Source organism: Pongo abelii, chromosome 13 (genome assembly GCF_028885655.2).
Source record: "Pongo abelii isolate AG06213 chromosome 13, NHGRI_mPonAbe1-v2.0_pri, whole genome shotgun sequence".
Taxonomy (NCBI): domain Eukaryota; kingdom Metazoa; phylum Chordata; class Mammalia; order Primates; family Hominidae; genus Pongo; species Pongo abelii.
Genome location: NC_071998.2, coordinates 58,308,959 through 58,330,764, shown reverse-complemented (window position 1 = coordinate 58,330,764; position 21,806 = coordinate 58,308,959). Strand labels below are relative to the sequence as shown.

The following is a 21,806-nucleotide window of genomic DNA, read 5'->3' as shown; positions in this document are numbered from 1 at the left end:
GCTAGAAAAATATTTGGGGAATTATTTTATTTTATTATTTTATTTTGAGACAAGGTCTCCCTCTGTTGCCCAGGCTGGACTGCAGTGGCGTAATCTCGGCTCACTGCAACCTCCACTTCCCAGGCTCAAGAGATTCTCCTCCCTGAGTCTCCCAAGTAGCTGGGACTACAGACGTGTGCCACCATACCTGGCTAATTTTTGTATTTTTAGTAGAAATGGGGTTTCACCATGTTGGCCAGGCTGATCTTGAACTCCTGACCTCAAATGATCCACCTGCCTCGGTCTCCCAAAGTGCTGGGATTACAGGCATAAACCATCGTGCCTGGCCCTATTTTTTATTTTTTATGGAGACAGGGTCTCACTATGCCGTCTAGGCTGGTCTTGAATTCCTGGGCTCAGAGATTTGGGGCTTAAAAAAATTTTTTTTTCATATATTTTTATTTAAAATTCATTATGGTTGAAGGCTTCCAAAGTTGACAATGCCCCAGGACCTCTAAAAGGACCTATGAAATGTTTAAAGAGCACTCACTATATTCCAGGCATGATATTAGTTATGGGAATACAGAGATCTGGCTTGTTCCTCTGTTCTTAATGACAGGACATAGCTCTGCATGGCTGAATAATACAATGCAGCATATGCACAGAACTTTAAGAATGACTAACTACAGGACTATAAAGATCAGAAAAGAGAAATCAGTTTCAGGCTGGAGCATTTGTGGGAGTTGTTATGGAAAAACACCACTTAAATCTTGTCTTGACTATATACGTGGAAGAAAGGCGTTAGTGGGGAAGAGGGAGCCAGGACAGTGGCCCTGCCTGATCCAAGGTATCACTTTCAGCTGCTTTAGTTACCCATGGTTTGAAAGTATTACCTACAATATGATATTCAGAGAGAGAGAGAGAGACCACATTCACAAAACTTTTATTTCAGTATATTGCTATAATTGTTGTTAATCTCTTACTCTATCTAATTTGTAAATTAAGCTTTATCATAGGTATGTATGCATAGAAAAAAACATAATATATGTAGGGTTCGGTACCATCCGCAGTTTCAGGCATCCCCTGGGGGTCTTGGAACCTATCCCCGAGGTTGAGGAGGACTGGGTACCAGTGAGTGGACCAGCAGGACCACGAGACTCTGTCAGGAATGCCTCTGATGCACCGGGCTCCTCTAAGTCCAGCTGGAGCAGCATGTTCTCATGAGCATGCTAGGACAAGGAGGAAAGATTGGAAATACGATAATATCAGTAAATGAGGCTCTGAATACCATTTAAATGTTTAAGAAAACTTGTCAAGAAAGTGATTTTCATTTACTTCAGTTTGCCTCAATTTTTTCTACTAGTTATAAATCTTGCAATCCAGTATCTCATGGGTACGATCCTTTCCATGACGCCACCTAGGTAAAATGTACTTACAAAATCCCTACTAAACATGCGTTTCTCATTAGCTCCCAGCCCCAGGAAAAGTTACTCCAAAAAGAACCAGGGCCCAGTAAAACTAGTCCCAGGCAAGAGATACAAGAGGAAATGGACTTTCCTAGGGGTTGGTCCTTTAACACAGTCATGCATTAGAGTTTCAATAATGATGCTATCATTCTCCCCAGATGGCCTGCAGAAATGTTGGATTTTCAAAATCAAATTCACCATTTTAAATGTTGTTCTCCTGCCCTTTTAATGGTGATTCCACATGGGAACCAGTCCCACCTTTCTCCCTGCTAGCTGGGCTGCTGCATTGTTCTAGGAGTGCCAGGAGACTGTCTGTGCTTCCCGAACTTCACTGTTCTTACACATCACCTGAGGATTTGTCAAAATGCAGATTTTGGCCTGATGCAGTGGCTCCGCCTCCGATCCCAGCACTTTGGGAGGCTGAGGTGGGAGGATTGCTTGAGTCCAGAAGTTCAGGACCAGCCTGGGCAACATGGCAAAACTCTGTCTCTTTAAAAAAAATACAAAAAATACAAAAATTTAGCCAAGCGTGGTAGTGGTGTGTGCCTGTAGTCCTAGCTACTCGAGAGGCTGAGGTGGGAGGATAGCTTGAGCCCGAGGAGGTCAAGGCTGCAATGAGCCATGATGGTGCCACTGCACTCCAGCCTGGGTGACAGAGAAAGACCCTGTCTCAAAAAAAGAAAAAGAAAAATGCAGATTCTGATTCAGTAGGTCTGGGGTGGGTCCTGAAGCACTGCATTTCTAACAGGCCCCCAGGTGTTGCTGCTGCTGCTACACTGGACCAAACTTTGGTGGAGAGCCTGCAAAGATTGCTTGATTTCCTCCCTTTCACATTTCTCCCTATTACCTCTCCCTCCTTCCCTAAGGGCTTAATCTCTTAGGCCATCCTTATCATCGTTTACCTCTTTTGCCTTCTGCTTCCTCCCCAAAAATAAATAAATAATAAAATAAAATTTTAATGGCAAAAAAGAAGTTGTAAATCTCAATAAAATTATGTGAGAACAACAACAAAAAAAAAAGCAAACATGCTCAAACCGCTGCACCTTGAACCAACTATAGACATCAGTTCATCCATTCATTCAGCAATTATTGAGCTCCTACTTTGTGCCAGGCACTGTGCTACATATGTGGAAGGATGAAGTCCCAATACCAGTAGGACGAGACTACAGGCAAAACAGTACTGCTGCTCATTATTTATCTCTATGTGCAAACACAACAGTTGGCGGGCCCTCCACTTCATTCTACAGAGATCAGAAGTCGTGGGTGAGAGTGTGCTGATGGTGCACAACTGTGTAAATTTACTAAAACTCATCAAACTCTACACATAAAATGGGTGAATGTTACGGTATGTAAATCATACCCTGAATACAGATAGTAGATGAGGTGCCTCTGTTGCTTAATTGCTTCTCAAGTCCAGTCTGGAAGTTACAGCTTTTAATGAATAGAGTATTTTTTCACGTTGTTTGTGCTGGTGTATTTTCTCCTCCACTCTGCTAACAGACAGCAGAGGTGACGCAGAAGTGGAAAATGTTTGGGGCTTGAACAGCTCTCAGGTTTCCCCTTTAGTAAGCTCCAGCTTCTCAGCAGACTTGGGCTGTAGATCGATAAGCCCAGATTTCCAAGGTGACCATAAATGAGTCTCTGTTGCTGAGAGCTAATAGCGGAAACATTTGCTTGCCAGGTCCACTGCATCTACTGCCACCACTGGGCAGCGACCTTTCTGACTCAGCTGTAGTGGAAGCAGAAACAGCCATAAAGAATCCTGGCAGCATGACTTGCTGCAGCCAGTACTCATCCAGCCAGTCCTGCAACTCTTCAAACTGTTACCAAGCTGGGACCTCAATCAGCTTCTGTCTTTTCCTGCAATAATAAAAAACATCTCAGGTTCAGAAGCCAAGACAGAGAGATACAATCTTCTGTCTTCCTCTTCTGCTCCCCCAAACACCCCGACCATTTAGGTTTTTAAATTTTCTTCTTTATACTTATCTGGATTTTCTCATTCTTATAAAGACTAAGTGATGTTAAATTTGTTTTTAATTTAAAAAAAAGACAGTAGTACTCATTGGCGCCAGTTACAGCTTGCCTTTAGGAGAAGTAGTTTCAGATACACCCTGAAAGAGTTCTGCAGCATATATGTGGTCGTAGGCTCAGAAAACAGGCTGTTGAGTGGTGGTGTTTTTAAACTGGAGTTGGGGTCTATGAAGAGGAAGGAGAAGGAATTTGTCCAAGTAGCCAAAGGGCAACCAAATGTGTAGAGTGTAGGTGGAAATAGAAGCAGTAGTTTTAACTTGAGACCAAGGCCATATGAGTGTCTTATAGCTGGAAATGGGGAAATGGCTTTCCTAGGCAGTATATGTGGCATTGAGGTTGGGAATATGGGCACTCAAGCCAGATTGCCTGAGTTCAGATCCCATTCTGCCTTAACTAGGTGGGTGACCTTGAGAAGTTACCTACCCTCGGTTTCCCCAGATGTAAAATGGGAATAATAATTGTAACTATCCCTTGCAGTTAGTGTCAGAATAAAATGAGTTAATAGATGGAACTTAGAATAAGACTTCGTACATACTAAGGGATCAATAAGTGTAACATTATTCAGCGGGGCAAATAGGGAACTGATGGATTTGAGTGGGAAATAGAGAATTAATCTGACTTAAATACAGAGATTGTCTATCCATGATTTGTCTGTCTCTATAAAGTTTGAATCATAAGACACAGTGATGCTGATGAGACATTGGCCTGGGAGCAGCAGGATTCTGGGTATATATCCAGCTGTGCTGTCCCACAGGCATGTGACTGGACAGGGCACTTCACCTCTTTGCGTGTTAGTTTCATCAACTATGAAATAAAGAGACTAGAATGCAGCATCTCTAATAGTTTATCATTCTCATATTGTACAAATAGTTCATTTACTTAGACTGGGTCTGTCAGGCATAATAACACTACCATGTGCTCTGGCTTCAGCTATGTGCAGGGACTGTTCTGAACATTTGATATGTTTCAACTAATTTAATCTTTACATTAATTTATGAGGTAGGCTCTTATCACCCTCACATCACAGATGAAGAAACTATGACATGAAGAGGTTAAGTAGCTTGTTTAAGGTTGCAAAGCCAGTAAGCAGCAAAGCGGGATTCAGAGTTGAGCACTCTGGCTCCAGAGTCCACCCTCTTAATTGCCATGCTGAGCTGTTCCCTCTAGTGACTATATTCAGTTGCTAGTAACAGAAGTAAGAGTAGCTTAAATAAGAAATTTATTTGTCTCTCACATTAAATAAGATTGGAGGTAGTCTATGTAGAGCTGTGTAGTGGCCTCATAAAGTCATCAGAAACCCTGGTTCTTTTCCAATCCTTTGCCGTGCCATCCTGGTTATAGTGCACCCATTCTTGTGGTCATGATATGGTTGCTAGGGCTCCAGCCATCATGACCACATCTAGGCAATCAGGAGTAGAAATGAGGAAAGAGCAAAAAGATGTGCCCATTTCCCAGTGCCTTCACCTATATTATCAGCTATCCCTACCTGCATGGGAGGCTAGGAAATGTAAGTTTTCAGGTGGCCACGCTGCCTGGAGTTCTGCTAGTAGGGAAGAAAGAATGGATATTGAGAAAACAACTAACAAATGTTTGTCTGCCACACTGAGGAACCGATGTATGGGCTGTGCTGAAAAAGGGGGGCCAAGGCTGGGTACAGTGGCTACGCCTGTAATCCCAGTACTTTGGGAGGCTGAGGTGGGCAGATCACTTGAGCTCACAAGTTCGAGACCAGCCTGGGCAACATGGCAAAACCTCGTCTTGACAAAAAATACAAAAAAAAATTAGCCGGGTGTAGTGGCGTGCCTGTAGTTCCAACTGCTCGGGAGGCTGAGGTGGGAGGATCACTTGAGCCCAGGAGGCAGAGGTTGCAGTGAGCTGAGATCATGCCACTGCACTCCACCCTGCATGACAGAATGAGATCCTCTCTCTAAAAAAAGAGGGGGTACCAAGAGATGCAGAGGGGGTGAGGGCAGCATGACTACTCTCTCTGTAGGAGACCTTAACTCTATATATGGAGGCCCCAAAATGTTACTGTCATCAACAGCCAGGAATCCTTTTCTGGAGGCATAACTTCCTGCCCTTTCTAATCCCTATCAATCTGGTTTCTGTAGGACTGTGACTGCTAGAAAACCCCAGGCATATTTGTTCTAAGAAAATACTTGTGTTCAGTGAATTTACTAACAAAGGGAGCATCAGAGGATGTGAGGGAAGTCTGGAATGGTTGTATCACTAAGTGAGAGCAGCACAGATGTTTGTGGACCTATTGAGAATGTTACAGATAAGACCATCTTTAAAAAGTTGTTTGCAGTGTCATTTTATGATCTTGTTTACATTTTCCAAGAGATATGGCTATTCTTTAGGAGGGATATTTAGCACATGGCCTTCTTTAGCTTAGGGATTTAAATTAACATAGTAGAAATTATTTCAATTTTAATCAAATAACCTAGAGAATATAACCCAAATGACTGAAAGGAAGAAATGTAGAAAAAGTATATAAAATAATTTTATGCATTATAAAAGTTTAAAGACATAAAGTAATATTACTACATAAAATCTACTTTTTTTACTCCAGCTATTAATATATTTTTCTTTATAAAACACCACATTTATTAATTGCTATATAACAAACTACCTCACAATTTAGTGGCTTAAAACAAAATTTAATTATTATGCATGTGGTACATAATAATTTCTGCTTTCCTCATTTCTACTCCTGATACTTGCCTAGGATGTGGTCATGATGGCTGGGGCCCTAGCAGGTGTATTGTGGCCGTGAGAATGGTTTTGCTGTAACTTGGGGTTGGCTGGGCTCAGCTAAGCAGTTTTTGCTTGGAGTCTCTCAGTTGCACTGAGACAGTGACTAGGACTTGAATTACCTGAATGCTTCCTCACTCATGTCTGGTGTCTAGGCTGAGAATACTCAAACAGCAGGGGCTCCTCCTCTGTCTAACTCTCCTTCTCTCCACATGATCTCTCCTGCATGACAGCTTTAGGGTAGCTAGACTTGTCACAGGATGGTTCAGAACTCCTATAGTATGGAGAGGGAGAGAGACAGAGGCCATATCACCTTTTATTAGCCAGTCACACAGTACCACCTCCACCACATCCTATTCATTGTGGCTGTCACAAAGAACCATCCACTTCTTGATGGGGGCATGGGCAAGGTTCTAGGAGAGCACATTCTTGTGGCCATTTTTAGAAAATACAATCTGCTACACTCCAGAAGCATCAGTCTGCCTTATTATCATAGCTTCTGATTTAATTCTCCCAGCAACCCTAGGAGATTATATGAGCTTATTATCCCCATTTTCCAGATGAGAAAATTGAAGATTTTTATGGTTAAGTCATCCTGTTAATGAGTAGCAGCTTGTTTCAACCCCAGTTGTCTGCATATAACACATTTAACTCAGTCAAGGGCACATGGTAAGCAATGAGAATGTGTTAGCTAGCTACTACTACTTCTGCAAACAAAGACTAAGGAGAGTTTAGTTAATTTTACCAAAGTTGTCAGAGTAGACTTCCCCAAATTAGCTGTTAGCTTTGGCAGGCCTCATCCCACCTCCTGTAGTCTGCCAATGTTATAAACTTGGGCCTTGAAGTCATCCTGAAACTGATTTTATTTTACACATGGTGGTACTTGTAACTGTTAGTCAAGAAGCAATAAAAAATAATAATAAGGGGTGATATAGATTTCTCAGGATTCAAAGGCCATATGCCTTCCCTTCTATTTCTTCCCTAAAACCTTTAATTCATAACCTTAGGTATCCTATAATTTACATCAATTAATGACAAACATAAAAGATAGGTGAAAATCCAGTTAAGGGAGTTCTTTCAGATTCTGTGTGAGTTAAATCAAGTCCTTCTTCTATAGCAGGCTAATTCCATGATGAAGCTGTGGTCGTAAGTTTATTTTTGCCTAGGCAGGTAGCTCTTCCTTGCCACAGGCTATCCTCTTCCTCTTTGACTGTCATCCTGTAAATGTGTTCAGTGTTAAGAGGATTTGATAACAATGTCTGGGTATCTCCATAACTTAGCCCAAATCTAGTACCACTATTAGGAAAATAATGTAAGCCATATTGATTACCCACGTCTTATTCATTTGAAGGATTATATAATTATTACTAATTATTGCGTGTTAGGTAACATACAGCCATTATTCTGTCCCTTTAAGGTTTATTGATTTGTAAGTTCCCTTGGGTAGAAGAGTACAAAACAAAAGGCAAAACTTTATCATGTTTAAAATAACATGATTTTCTTCTTTGGTGTGTACCATACTGTATAGGAGACAGGGGAAACACCAGGTTTAACGGTCCACAAGCCAGATAACCATGATGAATTCTAAAGATTTTCTCTGTCTTTAATGTTCTTCAGTTTTGTCATGAGAAGACTGGATATAGATCTGTTGTTGTTCATTAGAGGATTTATATCTCTCTCCAACTCTAGAAAATTACTGGCTGTTATCTCTTTAAATATTGCCTCCCTCTCATTTTCCATTCCCTTGGAGATTCTATTAGATGTGGGTTGGATCTTCCTTTTATCTCTATGTTTCTTAACCAATTTTTTCATATTTTTTATTTTTTAAATCTCATTGGTAATTTCCTTGGATCTGTCAAACATTTACTTCTCCAATTACGTCTAGTCTATTATTTAACCTTTAACCTTTCCATTGAGGTTTTTGACTTTTAGCAACTGTATTTTTTTTTTTTTTTTTTTTTTTTTTTTTTTTTTTTAGTGAGACAAGGTCTGGTTCTGTCACCCAGGCTGGAGTGCAGTGGCATGATCTTGGCTCACTGCAACCTCCACCTCCCAGGCTCAAGCCATCCTCCCACCTCAGCCTCCCAAATAGCTGGGACTGCAGCACCTGCCACCATACCCAGCTAATTTTTATATTTTTTGTAGAGGTGGGGTTTTGCCATGTTGCCCAGTCTGGTCTTTAACTTGTGAGCCTAGGCAATCTGCCCACCTTAGCTTCCCAAAGTGCTTGGATTACAGGCATGAGGCACCACACCCAGCCTAGTGACTGCATTTTTCTTTTTTCTAGAAGTTCTGTTTGGTCCTTTTCTGAACTTTTCCTGGTCTCTTTTTTCATTTTCCCTGTTTATTTGTTTTTATCATGGATTTTATACCTTTTATTTATTTTCTTTTTTTTTCTAGTTACATGGTTACTTAGGATTTTATACATTTTACTACCTCTCTATATTAACTTTGGTTTTTTACATTGTTTTATTATCTCTAATTCTTATTGGACTAATTCTTTTGTTTGATGCATCTGTTAGTTTTCCCTCATGGTGGTTGGTTTCCTCATATGGTTTGTAATTTTTTATTGTGAGCTCATCTTTCGCGAGAGTGGCTCATATGCCCTGATTGAGAATGTGTTCCTCCAGAACAACTTTATGTTGGTTTGTCTGAGCCCTAGCAATTTCAGTAATCTTGGACTGGCTTTTAAGTTATTTTCTCACCTTGAAGTGCATTCAGTCAAGGAATGTACATTTGTAACTTATACCATGTGTGGTGCAAGCCTAGAATTTCCATTTCTCAATATGACTTTCTTTCCCATGAATGGCCCTAAGCTGATAGCAAGTTTTCATTCTGCCTCTCTGGACATCTTGCAGCATTTTTCTAAACCCTCTTTCATAGATGGGATAGCTTTTCAAGGCTGTGGACGATATGCAGGTGGCATATCCAGAATCTCCCTTTGCCCTGGCCAAGGCCACGTCACTAATCTTGTGTGAGCTTTGAAGCCCCTTCCCCTCAGCCCATAGATCTATACGCAGTCCTAAAATCTTAATGGGCAGTCCTACTGACAGCTGCCTTGTCACCAGCTCCTGTGATCATTCTAGCTTTGATTTTTCTCTTTCTTTCTGGCACCTGGTGTTCCCCTTCTCTTTCAACAAGTTTTTGCTGTGCTTTCCTAGCACTTCCATATGTGCGTAGCAGGAGGAGGCTGAATGCCATCTGCTCTGTCTGCCATGTTGCTGTAAATCACAGTGAGTTTTTTGTAAGTGTAACAGCTTCCATTCTGCAGTGTGTTTTGAGTCTGACTCTTAGATCCATCACTTCCTCACAGTGTTATCTTGGGCAAGCATCCTAACATTTCTGAGTTTCAGGAACAAAATAGAGATAAATGCTGACTTTTTAGGGTTGTTGGGAAAATTAAATAGATAATGCATGTAAAACTTCTTGAAACTTCTTCTGGCACATAGCAAGTCAGAGGTTCTCAACTCTGGCTAGGTTGGCTTCAGTATCCCCTTGGCAACTTTTTAAAATTAGACATTTCTGGGCCAGAAGCAATGGCCCACTCTTGTAGTCCCAGCTACCCAGGAGGCTGAGGTAGGAGGATCACTGGGGCCCAGGAGGTCGAAGTTTGCCATGAGCTGTGATCACGCCACTGCACTCCAGCCTGGGTGATACAGTGAGCCCCGTCTCAAAAAATAATAAAATAAGGTAAAAAAAACACACACACAGAGATTTCTGGGTGCTACCCCTCAGCAGTTATGATTCATTAAGTCAGAGATAGATCCCAGAAATCTGCATTTTGAAAAGCTCCACAGGTAATCCCGGTATGCCACCCAGTTTGAAAACGCTCTTAAAGTTATTCGAAAAATCGTAAGTAATTTCATTGTTCTCAGATTTCTAAACACTTCAAAGTCATTTATTTCTCCCACACTGATATTTTCATCTCAGATGTGGTGAAGCTGTAGAGAAAAACAAGCGTCTCATCACGGCAGACCAGAGGGAATATCAGCAGGAACTCAAAAAGAACTATCACAAGCTAAAAGAGAACCTCAGGCCAATGATCGAGCGGAAAATTCCAGAACTGTACAAGCCAATATTCAGAGTTGAGAGTCAAAAGAGGTAAGAACAGGGCAGAGGAGGCCTCTTCCTGGGGGATAAAGGGCAGCGCATGGGGCCTAGCACCTTGGGGCATGCTCTGCTGCACTTGGGGAGCTGCAGAACCTCCAAAGGGTGGAAGAGGGTCCAGCAATCAGAGAGGCTACCAGAGCGTGATTCATTCTGCCTCTGTCCTCCCCATCCCTGCTGCTTGACCTCTCCCAGACACCTTGGTGTTGGTCTTGTGCCAGGGTATTCCCAGGGCTGAATGATGGCCTGTGTTGGTTTTTTTGTTTGGTTGGTTGGTTTGTATGTTTGTTTTGGCACAGTGTGAAGGGGTCGCAGACCTTTCACTTATTATTTGCTGAGTTCTCCATGACTGATGTCCATTTCTACTGGGTGATCCACCCCCAACCCTTTCTAAAAGGCTAATTGATCTTTCTTGCTTCTGTACGCTCTCTTTCCCTCTCCTCCCTCTCTTTTCTTAATTTCAGGGACTCCTTCCACAGATCTAGTTTCAGGAAATGTGAAACCCAGTTGTCACAGGGCAGCTAAGAAAAGCCATCTTCATTCGTGGAGACTGTGGCCCTGCAACCCTGGAGAAGGACTTGCTGGTACTTAAAAAATGGGACATTTGCCACCCAGGACTGACTCTACACTCCCTGACCAGCCAGCACTCTGGAAGCTTTGGGATCCCAAGAACCATGGAATTATACCCAAATGGACTCTGACCAGATTTTTGCCATACTGGGGGGTGGCGGGATGGAGGATGGGTCCTCAGGCGTGACTGCGTATTTATTAAAGTGTGTTTTTCCACAATGTACCAAACAAGGCATAAGCAGCTTCTCCTGCTGACTGGTCAATCACTGCCCATCTGAGAGATGATTTCCTCTGGCCCATATTTGAATTTATTGGAGTAACTCAAATTGCCTGAAGAAAAATGGAAAAATTATCCACCAGTCGATTCAAACTGAATTTCCCTCTTTATAGGAAGGCAGGGCAAACTTGTAGGAGTACGAAACATTTTCAATTAATCTACAAAGAGAAGCCTTACTACAATTCTAAAAATCATCATGGTTGGAAATTTGGGAGGAGATTATTTGTGAACTTGTTACCCTTTTGGTAATGGTGGACTAGTTGTTGTATAGTTATTTTTATTTTATTATTACTGTTATGTTAATTTAACATGCATTTATAGAAGAATACATTCAAAGCACTGATGTAGGAGATACACGGTACTTGGAGCAGTCAGCCCAAAATCACAGATACTGCTTTCACTTAAATGGAAACAATTCTCCGATAATGCTTTGCTTTTTTTCTTATGTCACTCTTGTGTACTATCTATTTTTCTCCTCTCTGGGACCAAGCTTCTTTTTATAAAGCAATAATATCTCTGTTTTCATTTCAGAACATTGTGCTATCTGTCAGCGTATGTATATCAGCTACAAAATATATTCAACTTTGACTTCTTTTGACAATGGGCTTTAGGAAAAAGAGGAACAAAGACATTATTTGAGAATTAAATTATCTATTTTTAATATGACTGTGACCTTGACTGATAATAAAGATGTAATAAGAATTGCAAGCTAAATGTTTCCCTTTGCAATTCATGTTTTGTGTTTTGTTTTGTTGACCAACTCATAATGTTTTGTAAAGCACTTCAGAGAGAAGACAGATGCATCGTCCTGGCCTCCATCAAATAACACTATCCAAGGTGGCACCTCTTCTGCAATGTTTAACCCTGCTAGTCATGAACGATGACTTAGTTCAGATATTTCAGAACTTTTTGTTTATACCATCAGGTATGCATGAATTTATAATCTGAAAGAGGACTTAAAATAATAATTAAAACTTACCAGTTTAAGTGCTAAACTTTTTATTTTTTAGGTATTTGGGGAAGAACTCTTTTAAAGTATACACCTAACTGCTTTTTAAAATGAGTACACATGACATACTTTAATTCCATATGTATTCCCCTACTCTTTGGGAGACACTGTGTTGAGACCAAGGTCAAAAAACATTGTCACTGCCCTCCAAATCATCTCTGTTCCATGAGGAAGATCATATACATGTGTAGTAGCCACAGTACAAAACAGACTAGAGCACAGCCCATAGCATGTAACATTTTCCTGACTAACTCAAGGATAGGCCAACACCTATTGTATTAGATTCTGCCCTAAAACAATAAGGGTTAGATGCTAAGTTATATAGTCTTGGACCTTAACTCAAATAGCCGTAATAACTCTAGTAACCTAGAATATTCCTGATTAAATATCCCCTGCTTTTAGATACCTGTTGTCCATTTGGGTTTGTTTTTTACAGTCTCTTTTGTACCACAGTGGATACATTTGCTTCATGAGTGCAGGAACCATGTTCACTGCTGCATTCTTATCCCCTAGCCCTGCACCAAACACACAAAAGATACCCAATAAATATTTGTTGATTCACTAAATGAATGAATGATGAGTAGGCCTGCTTCTAGAAGTGCACTGCCAATAAGAATGTAATGCAAGCCACATATATAATTTTAAAAATTCTAGTAGCCATATTAAAAATAATAATAGGCCAAGTGCAGTGGCTCATACCTGTAATATCAGCAATTTGGAAGACCAAGGTGGGCAGATCATTTGAGCCCAGGAGTTTGAGACCAGCCTGGGCAACATGGCTAAACCGCATCTCTACCAAAAAAAATATAAAAATTAACCAATATGGTGGCATGTGCCTGTAGTCCCAGCTACTCGGGAGGCTAAGGTGGGAGGATTGCTTGAGCCCAGAAGGTTGAGGCTGCAGTGAGCCATGATCGTGTCACTGCACTCCAGCCTGGGTGACAGAGTGAGCCCCTGTCTCAAAAAATAATCAGCATCATAAAAAGAAACCAGCAAAATTAACTTTACTAGTATATTTAACCCAATATATATAAAATATTATTTCAATATGCTTCCACTATAAAAAATTATTTTACAGTCTTTTTTTTTTCCATATTAAGTCGTTAAAAATCTGATGTGTAGTTTGTACTTACAGCACATTGCAGTTAGGACTGGCCACATTTTAAGTGCTCAATAGGCACATGGGGCTACTGGCTACCATATTGGATAGTGCCATTCTACAAGCGTTCAGCTTTTTTAACTTGATGCCTCTGATTTGTGGGCTCAGAATATAGATAACCAAAGAAGTGGGAATAGTGTCTAAAGTAAGAATGACACGGTGTGATTGAGAGCCCCATGAGCTTACCTAGGAGAGAAACTTGTGGGGTTGGAGAATAAGGATTTGTCAATATTGGCTCTAGCTGTTCACACTATTTCTGGGCTAACTCCCAGATCATTTCTCAACTCTAGATAGTTAAGTGGGGAGCATGGCTGCACTTTTTAAAGTGATGGCACAAAAAAAGATATTGAACGTTGGTCCTCTGATTATATATTCTAAATATGCAGTTAGAAAAGAAGCCTTTTAAGAACCTCTAAAAATAAAGCAAATTAGTACCTTTGTTTCCTAAAAATTAGAGAAACTTGATATGCCATGATAGCCCTCTTCATTTTATTTGGAAAACTCTTCTATGAAAGCTTATTGGAGAAAATCTTCTGATTAGCTTCATGCCTCCCCTCCTTCAGCAAGGTCAAGGGTGCAGTTGTCACTATCACATAAGAACCTCATGAAAATTAAACATGAATATACTGCACAGATCTGATTGGGTTTGTCATGCCACACATTGCTTTAAATTCCATAATTCTATTCTATAAAGAGTGCTTTCTATGACAATAGATCTGTTTTCAAAAAAAAAAACAAAATTTAGAGTTGTCATTGGTAATTGTGGTTGCAAGTATGCTTTCAAAGACCAGAAACCTTTGTTTTGCTTTGAATGTATTTTTTTTTTTCTTTTTGAGACGGAGTCTCACTCTTTTGCCCAGGCTGGAGTGCAGTGGCACGATCTCGGCTCACTGCAAGCTCCGCCTCCCAGGTTCATGCCATTCTCTTGCCTCAACCTCCCGAGTAGCTGGGACTACAGGCACTCGCCACCACGCCCAGCTAATTTTTTGTATTTTTTAGTAGAGACAGGGTTTCACCATGTTAGCCAGGATGGTCTCGATTTCCTGACCTCGTGATCCGCCCACTTCGGCCTCCCAAAGTGCTGGGATTACAGACGTGAGCCACCACGCCCGGCCTTGAATGCATTTTTAAATGCTTGTTCTCTCAAATGCTGTAAAACTATTACTGATTATGTATCATTTTGCAAACAAACAAACCTAAAGGTTATAAATATATTCTTAGAATTCAGTGTATGGCCGGGGTATGAACATCCTGTATATTCTTTTTTGTGCTTAAAGCAATACTTCCCATTGCCTTAGATAGGTAGGGTTCAACTGGCAATCTTTTTTTATAAATGATAGAAAACCAAACTCGAACTGGCATTTTTTTTTTCTTTTTATTATTATTATTATTATTATTATTATTATTATACTTTAGGCTCTATGGTACATGTGTGCAACGTGCAGGTAAGTTACATATGTATACATGTGCCATGCTGGTGCAGTGCACCCACCAACTCGTCATCTAGCATTAGGTATATCTCCCAATGCTATCCCTCCCCCCTCCCCCGACCCAACAACAGTCCCCGAAGTGTGATGTTCCCCTTCCTGTGTCCATGTGTTCTCATTGTCGAACTGGCATTTTTAAAGGAGGTGGTAGAGTTTAGTAGTTCACTTAGCAGAATAATTCAGAGATAGCATTGATTCAGACCCAGCTTGATTCAAGATCATATCCTAAGTCCATTTTCCATCTCTGCTTCCTCTTGGTTGGCACTCACCCTCAGGCTTTCAGCAGTACTCCCTAGAAATTCTGGGCTCAACCATCATGGCAATAGCAGCGCTGAGCTTCACAATCCCATACCGCAACTCCCCACAAAGAAGAGACCTTCTATGTCCCAGAATTCCCAGTGGAATTCCTTGGGTTCACTCTGATTAGAACGGCTCATGCTAACTGAGGTTCTTCCCTCAAGCTACAAGTTAGGTCAATACTGAAACCATATGGCTGACAATAGGGGGACTGGGAGTTCCTTGGAGAATCAAGAAGGGGAAAGACAGTTAAACCACAAGGCTCACTACTGGAGGTTTTGCTTTAAAGCAGATGCAGTCAGAAGAAATTTATGTAGAGGCAAAGATTACAATCTAATTCATATAATATTCACCATCACTGGCCTTGTAGGACCATCCCCAGTAGAGGATTTGTAATATATGAAGAAGGAAGACTTAACGGTTTATATCCTGAAGAAGAGTGGGGATTGGAATAGATGGGTAGCGGGAGGGAATGTCTTGCCGTACCAGTAATTCATTTTCTAGAGTGTCTTACCAAAAATGGTGCAAATGACCAGGAATCAGAACTAGAGAGCTGGATGAAGTTGGGGGGCAGGAGTAGGAGAAAAATGAAGGCAACAGAAAAATAGAATACAATTATGTTTCAACAGAAAAAGCTAAGCATCAAAATTGTGTCTTTTCTCATCATTGTATCCCTAGTACCTGGCCCAAAGTGGGTATTCAATGAATGTTTATAAGTAACCAAAGTAATGAATGAAGGTAGCCATCAGTGATGATGTCTGCCAGACTGCACCTTTTCTGTAGCTCTAAGGTAAAAGCCGCTCCTAAAGGAAATTAGACAAGAGGGATCACTTGGTCCCAGAGGAATGACTTTCCATTCACTCTTGACTTTTCCTATTATTAATGCATGGGCAAATTTTAAGAGAATTTTTCCCCTTTCTACTGCTTTCCCTCAAACCTAGATGATAGCTTCAATATTGTTGTTGTTATTATTATTATTATTATTATTATTATTATTATTATTTTTGAGACAGAGTCTCACTCTGTTGCCCAGGCTGGAGTGCAGTGGCACCATCTCAGCTCACTGCAACCTCTGCCTCCCTGGTTCAAGCAATTCTCCTGTCTCAGCCTCCTGAGTAGCTAGGATTACAGGTGTCCACCACCACACCTGACTAATTTTTATATTTTTAGTAGAGATGGGGTTTCACCATGTTGGCCAGGCTGGTCTCAAACTCCTGACCTCAGGTGATCTGCCTGCCTCAGCCTCCCAAAGTGCTGGGATTACAGGTGTGAGCCAAGTTTCAATATTCTTAAACCCAACCTCACACAGCCTGATTTAAAAACTAAATTTCTGCCGGGCACGGTGGCTCACGCCTGTAATCCCAGCACTTTGGGAGGCCGAGGCAGGCGGATCATGAGGTCAGGAGATTGAGACCATCCTGGCTAACACGGTGAAACTCCGTCTCTACTAAAAATACAAAAATAAAAAAATCAGCCAGGTGTGGTGGTGGGTGCCTGTAGTCCCAGCTACTCGGGAGGCTGAGGCAGGAGAATGGCGCGAACCCAGGAGGCAGAGTTTGCAGTGAGCCCAGATCGCGCCACTGCACTCAGCCTGGGTAACAGAGCAAGACTCCGTCTCAAAAAAATAAATAAATAAATAAAAATAAAAATAAAAAACTAAATTTCTGGCCAGGCATAGTGGCTTATGCCTGTAATCCCAACCCTTTGGGAGGCCAAGGCTGGCAGTTCGCTTGAGCCCAGGAAGTCGAGACTAGTCTGGCAAACATGTCAAAACCCCGTTTCTACAAAAAATACAAAAATTACCTAGGTATGATGTTGCCTACCTGTAGTCCCAGCTACTGGGGGGGCTGAGGCATGAATCCAGGAGTTCAAGGCTGCAGTGAACTATGATTGTGTCACTGCACTCCAGCCTGGGCAACAGAGTGAGACCCTGTCTCAAAACCCAAAACAAACAAAAAAGAAACCAAAAACTAAATTTCTGATAATCACTAAGTTTTTAATTATGAAATTACTAGAGGAAATGCAGCATCGCCTTGGTTGAAAACCATCTGGAGAGCCGTGCACATTCCTGATCCCTAAGTCCTTGATGCTGCACCCATCTTGAGGAGCGGTGCTCTCTCTGGACCGATGTTAGTGAATCCAACCCAGTTCCTACTTGATTTTTGTGGCAGTAGCTTGGCAGCTGGTTTTTACCTTTACTATTTTTACCACATATTAGGAGATGGCAAATTACTGGTAGCAAGGATAAGGGAGTGATTTTCAAGGCATTATAGCTCTCAAAAACAATTGAGAAATCAGCTCCCTCATCACTTCCTTAATGCAATGAGAGAACACGACACGGATGAACAAATTGTTCTGTTATCCAACAAGATTATCAGGGTTATTAGTAAGATAATAAAAAAGTATGTGTGACTGCCAAAAGTCTCCAGACTAAGGACCAGAAGACCTGGTTTCTTATTCTTTCACTTTCTAGTTCTGCAACTCTGGCGAAGTTACTATGCTGCTCTGAGCTTCAGGGTTTTTTCACTGTGAAAGAGGGTACGAGTTCCTCCACATACTTCCAATCTATTGAGGAAACCAAATGAGATAATGCATGGGAACATGTTTTGGAAACTCAAAAGTGCTGCCCAAAATGTAAGGTAACACTATTTACAATTGACACTTCTCAGAAAATTTAGCCAACACCCCCACACATTGCATCCGCTTCTGACAACATTAATCAAAATCAGGCCAAAGGTGCAGGCAGGACAGAGGCCTGACTTACCGGAAAATAAATGTCTGGTCTATTCCACTTGTAGTGCCAGTTTACATTGTCTGGTGAGAGCCAACGACCAGGGCCTCCGGGTAGAAGAAAGAAAGGATATCAGTGGAACTGAGAGGGTATACAGTGGCGCCTGGAAACCCAACCTCGCCAGGCTTCCCTGTCTCCTGTGTGCAGCATGTTTGCAGTGCATTCCTCTGGAAGGTAAATACACGGAGTCCCACAGCCCACCTGTGTCCATCTAGCCTGTAAGTGCCCCCTGAGGGTATCAAAGCACGCGGACTTCCACTTGAAACAAAGCCACTGGGCGGCAAGTTTCCCCGTTAACAACAACGAAGAAAGAGAGGACTTGGCAGCTATGACGGATCTGCAATAATTAAACTGACGTTGCTGTTTAGAAGCCTGGGGGTTGCCTGCAGCCTCCCAGGCTCCGCTCCATCGGCTCCAACTCTGCAGGCGGGCCGTGAATGTCTCTAGATGCATATTAAGCAAAAAGTTTCTAAAGAGGATCGCGTGGAACCCAGCAATTGATTAAGAATCTCAATGGCCCTAATCCACCGAGAATTGAACTAAGGACTCCCCAACAAACACAGCGCTTTAAATGGGGCCTAGAAAGAGCAAGCACGGCCGGGGGGCTGTGGGGAAGGGCAGCGGGTGGTGGGACGGGCGAGGGGGGAGAGTTACTGCGCATGCGTCCGAGGGTGTTTGGGGCATCCGAAGCAGAAGTGTTCCAGCCTATTCAGCAGCGAGTGTTGGAAATTAGCAAAGTGAGAGGGTGTGCATCGTAACTGAGGGACTCGGGGAGGCTGAGGGCTTTTTTTCTCAAAACTGTGAAGCTCAGGGAAAGGAGTAGAAGTGGGAACCAAGTAAAGTAAAATCATGGCAAGTGGGCATAGTCCTAAAATCTCCTTCGTGAGGCCCCTCCAGTTGGGAACCCAGAACGTGCAGCTCAATGTATGTTTGGAATGAATAGGTGAAAGGAAGCAGGAGGAGGAGGGAGTTCTAGCGAAGACTCCGGAGGGAAGCAACCCATCCCCTGCCTCAAGAAAGCACCGCCACTCCAGTGGGAACGGACACGCATGCACACAGCCACGAGTGAGGTTTGAAAGAGACCCCACCCTCCATTACACCTGTGCTCCACCGTGGCCCCCAGACAACTTTAATCTCCCATTCAGCACTTACTTCTGGAAGCTTCATTCCCTTTCCTTCCCACCACTCATTGGCCTTTCACCCCCTAGTTTTTTGTCTGGGTATGGAGCTGTCTTCCCCCACTCCCCTTGACTGAAGTTCCTTGAGAGCAGCAGCCCTCTTTTTATCAGGGAAGAGATTTGAAGCTCAGGACATTCTTATCCAAGTAGATGCTAGCCACCTGGGTAGTCAAGACAGGGCCTTGCACAGTTAATGTGAATCTTGTCATAATGCCAGGGTTATTGTTTTGCAAGGAGCTGGTCATAGAACACTAGATTGCATTGTCACTGGGAAATAAGCTCATTTTATTAGCTTGTTTCTCAGCTAGCTTATGTAGAAATTTGCCACAGCTGTTACTGCTGGGCACCTGCTCTGGATCTGATCATCAATTATATCATCTCTTCCATCTGATGGACTGCACCTCACCACTTGCGTTTTCAGAGCTAGCGAAGCTGGGCCAAGGAACGCGATAGCACCAGCTGAGTGGTGCAGGAAGGGACTGGGGAGGGGCACTATGCACTGGAGAAAAGAGTTGGGGTCTCCAGGACAGGGGTAAGGACACTAGACTGAGGGCACAAAGGAAGGAAACCGCGAGGAAGTAGAGTAGGGAAGTGGGGAGCATGCTGAGGAGAGAGGTCAAGAGATGGTGACCGCTCTCCTCTGCATGCCCCAAGGAGATGGTGATGACACTCCCAAGTCCATGTGGGAATCCCTCCTTCTGCGGGCCTCAGTCTGTCATCTTCCTTGGAGCAGGACCAAATAAATAAGATAAAGTCACAATTTCTCATCCTTCTTCACTCAACTTTTCTTTGAGGTGAATTGGCATTTTTGTAAAAGAACGCATTCTCTGCCAGGTGCGGTGGCTCACCCCTGGAATCCCAGGGTTCTGGGAGGCCAAAGTGGGAGGCTTGATTGAAGCCAGGGGTTTGAAACCTAGGCAACATAGCAAGATTTCCAACTCTGTAAAACAAATTAGCCAGGCATGGTGGTGCATACTTGTAGTCCTAGCTACTTGGGAGGCTGAGGCGAGAGAATCGTTTGAACTCAGGCATTGGAGATTACAGTGAGTTAAGCGTTCTCCTGTACTGCCATGGTAGGTGGGTGTTGCTAGCCACATGAGGGTATGTGAGCCGGTCACCAAGGACTGGGGCTGACTCCCCGAGCACAAGGACAATAAGAATAAACCTCTGATTATTCCCCTGCCCGCAACCCCAACTTCAATTAAAGAGATATACCCGTATGTGACTGACAAAAAAGAGCCCTGCTCTCCTAGAGTCACATCCCCATAGGCCAAAACACTCTTACATATAATTATTGGTGCTTCATAAATGGCTGATAAAAAACATTTCTATCAGGGGATATACCCTACCTTATTCACAGCCTCTTACAGAGAGCTGGCCTGCCCACAGTCTCTGTAAGGGGCAGTTGTCTCTTCTGAGTGACCAGTTTCCCTGACCTCCCCTCAAGCCATGACTGACCAAGAAAGTCAATGTCACCACTGAGAAGCAAGGCGTAGCCTCAGACTCTGAGTTTCTAACTCTTTCCACTTTCCTAAGATGGGGTTATGCCTCATTTCTGAGAGATTTCGAACCCTCTGCCATATATTCCTCTTTTTATGAGGTCATTTGGGGAGGTATCTGCTTCTTAGCACCAGAAGAGCTCTCTCAGGACCCAGTTGCTGATCCAGTTGCTGAAAATGCTGAAAGTAGGAAATGGAGGTCAAGTGAGGGCCATAAAGATTTTCCCACTCCTCCTCTCGAATCAGGGATGGCCTTGTGAATTACTTTGGCCCATTACTTTGGCAAAGTGATACTGTACCAGTTCTAGCCTTGGTCTTAAGAAGCCTGCCAGCTTTTGCTTTCACTCCCTTGGAGCCCTGAGCTAGTAAAGAAAGAGATCCAGCTGCAAGGACTGGTTACACAATTTGCAGGGATTAGTATAAAATAAAATGCAGGGTTCCTTGTTTTAAAATTATTCAGAATTTTAAGGAGGTGACAACAGAGCACTATACCAAGCAGAGGCTTGATCCGAGCTGGTCCAGGCATCACAGCCAGGCTTCCTGACACATGAGTGATGCTATCTTGGATTTCTGGCCCCAATTCAGCCTCCTAATGGTCAGTATGAGAGCATGAACTACCCTAGGTGAGATCAGTAGAAGAACCCAGCCCAGATTACAAAACTATGAGCAAACAAATGGTTGTTATTCAAGTAAAGCTCACTAAAGCTCTTCATGACAAATGGGTATAGTCCTGGGGGCCGCTAAGGCCTGGGTTGATATTTTATATAGCAATAGGTAACTGAAGCATAAAGAATAAGAGTTTGCAGTGGGTGGTCACCTACCATATTCCAGGCCCTGTGCTGGTGCATTGCATGTGCTAGCTCACCTGATCCTCATAACACCTTTCATAATTCCTTTCTACAGGAGAGAATACGGCAGTTTCAAGGACAAGGGATTTGTACCACTGCTCCTCACTCAATAAACAGCAGAGACAGAATTTGAACGTGAGTCTGACTGATTCCAAAACCCATGTAATATCCCTGCATTGAAACAGAGGAAGATCCAAGGAAAGTGCACACAGCTTGGAGACTATTGGATAGGGGTCTGATGCAGTCTTTCCTAAATTTCCTCACAAATTTGCAGTTGAAGTATCAGGCAGAGAAATGACAACCAGGTGAAAGACCCCTAATGGGACATCATCACATCACAGCTCTGTGATCATC

General features: G+C 42.5%; 1 protein-coding gene and 2 long non-coding RNA genes across 6 annotated transcripts in view; 2 read left to right on the top strand and 1 right to left on the bottom strand.

Annotated features, from left to right (window-relative positions):
* DOCK8 (dedicator of cytokinesis 8) overlaps positions 1-11,898 on the top strand; it is a 249,849-nt gene extending 237,951 nt beyond the window's left edge. For all 3 annotated transcript variants that reach the window (XM_024252561.3, XM_024252560.3, XM_024252563.3), the window contains 2 exons: positions 10,161-10,331; positions 10,802-11,898. In XM_024252561.3, coding sequence (XP_024108329.3) covers positions 10,161-10,331; positions 10,802-10,862 — 232 coding nt within the window. In that variant the 3' untranslated portion in view covers positions 10,863-11,898. The remainder of the gene's footprint in view (positions 1-10,160; positions 10,332-10,801) is intronic.
* LOC129047861 (uncharacterized) lies at positions 40-19,265 on the bottom strand. The gene is made up of 6 exons (XR_010136515.1): positions 19,080-19,265; positions 17,901-17,974; positions 12,600-12,708; positions 6,353-6,504; positions 2,806-3,305; positions 40-1,208 (listed from the first exon to the last, which is right to left on the bottom strand). It is a non-coding gene; the product is annotated as an uncharacterized LOC129047861 (long non-coding RNA).
* LOC129047862 (uncharacterized) lies at positions 18,312-21,657 on the top strand. Of its 2 annotated transcripts, XR_008509706.2 has the most exons (4): positions 18,312-18,664; positions 18,871-18,997; positions 19,760-19,899; positions 21,508-21,657. It is a non-coding gene; the product is annotated as an uncharacterized LOC129047862 (long non-coding RNA). The 2 variants fall into 2 exon arrangements; XR_008509705.2 differs by having other exon boundaries at positions 18,312-18,997.
* The last annotated feature ends 149 nt before the right edge of the window (positions 21,658-21,806 follow it).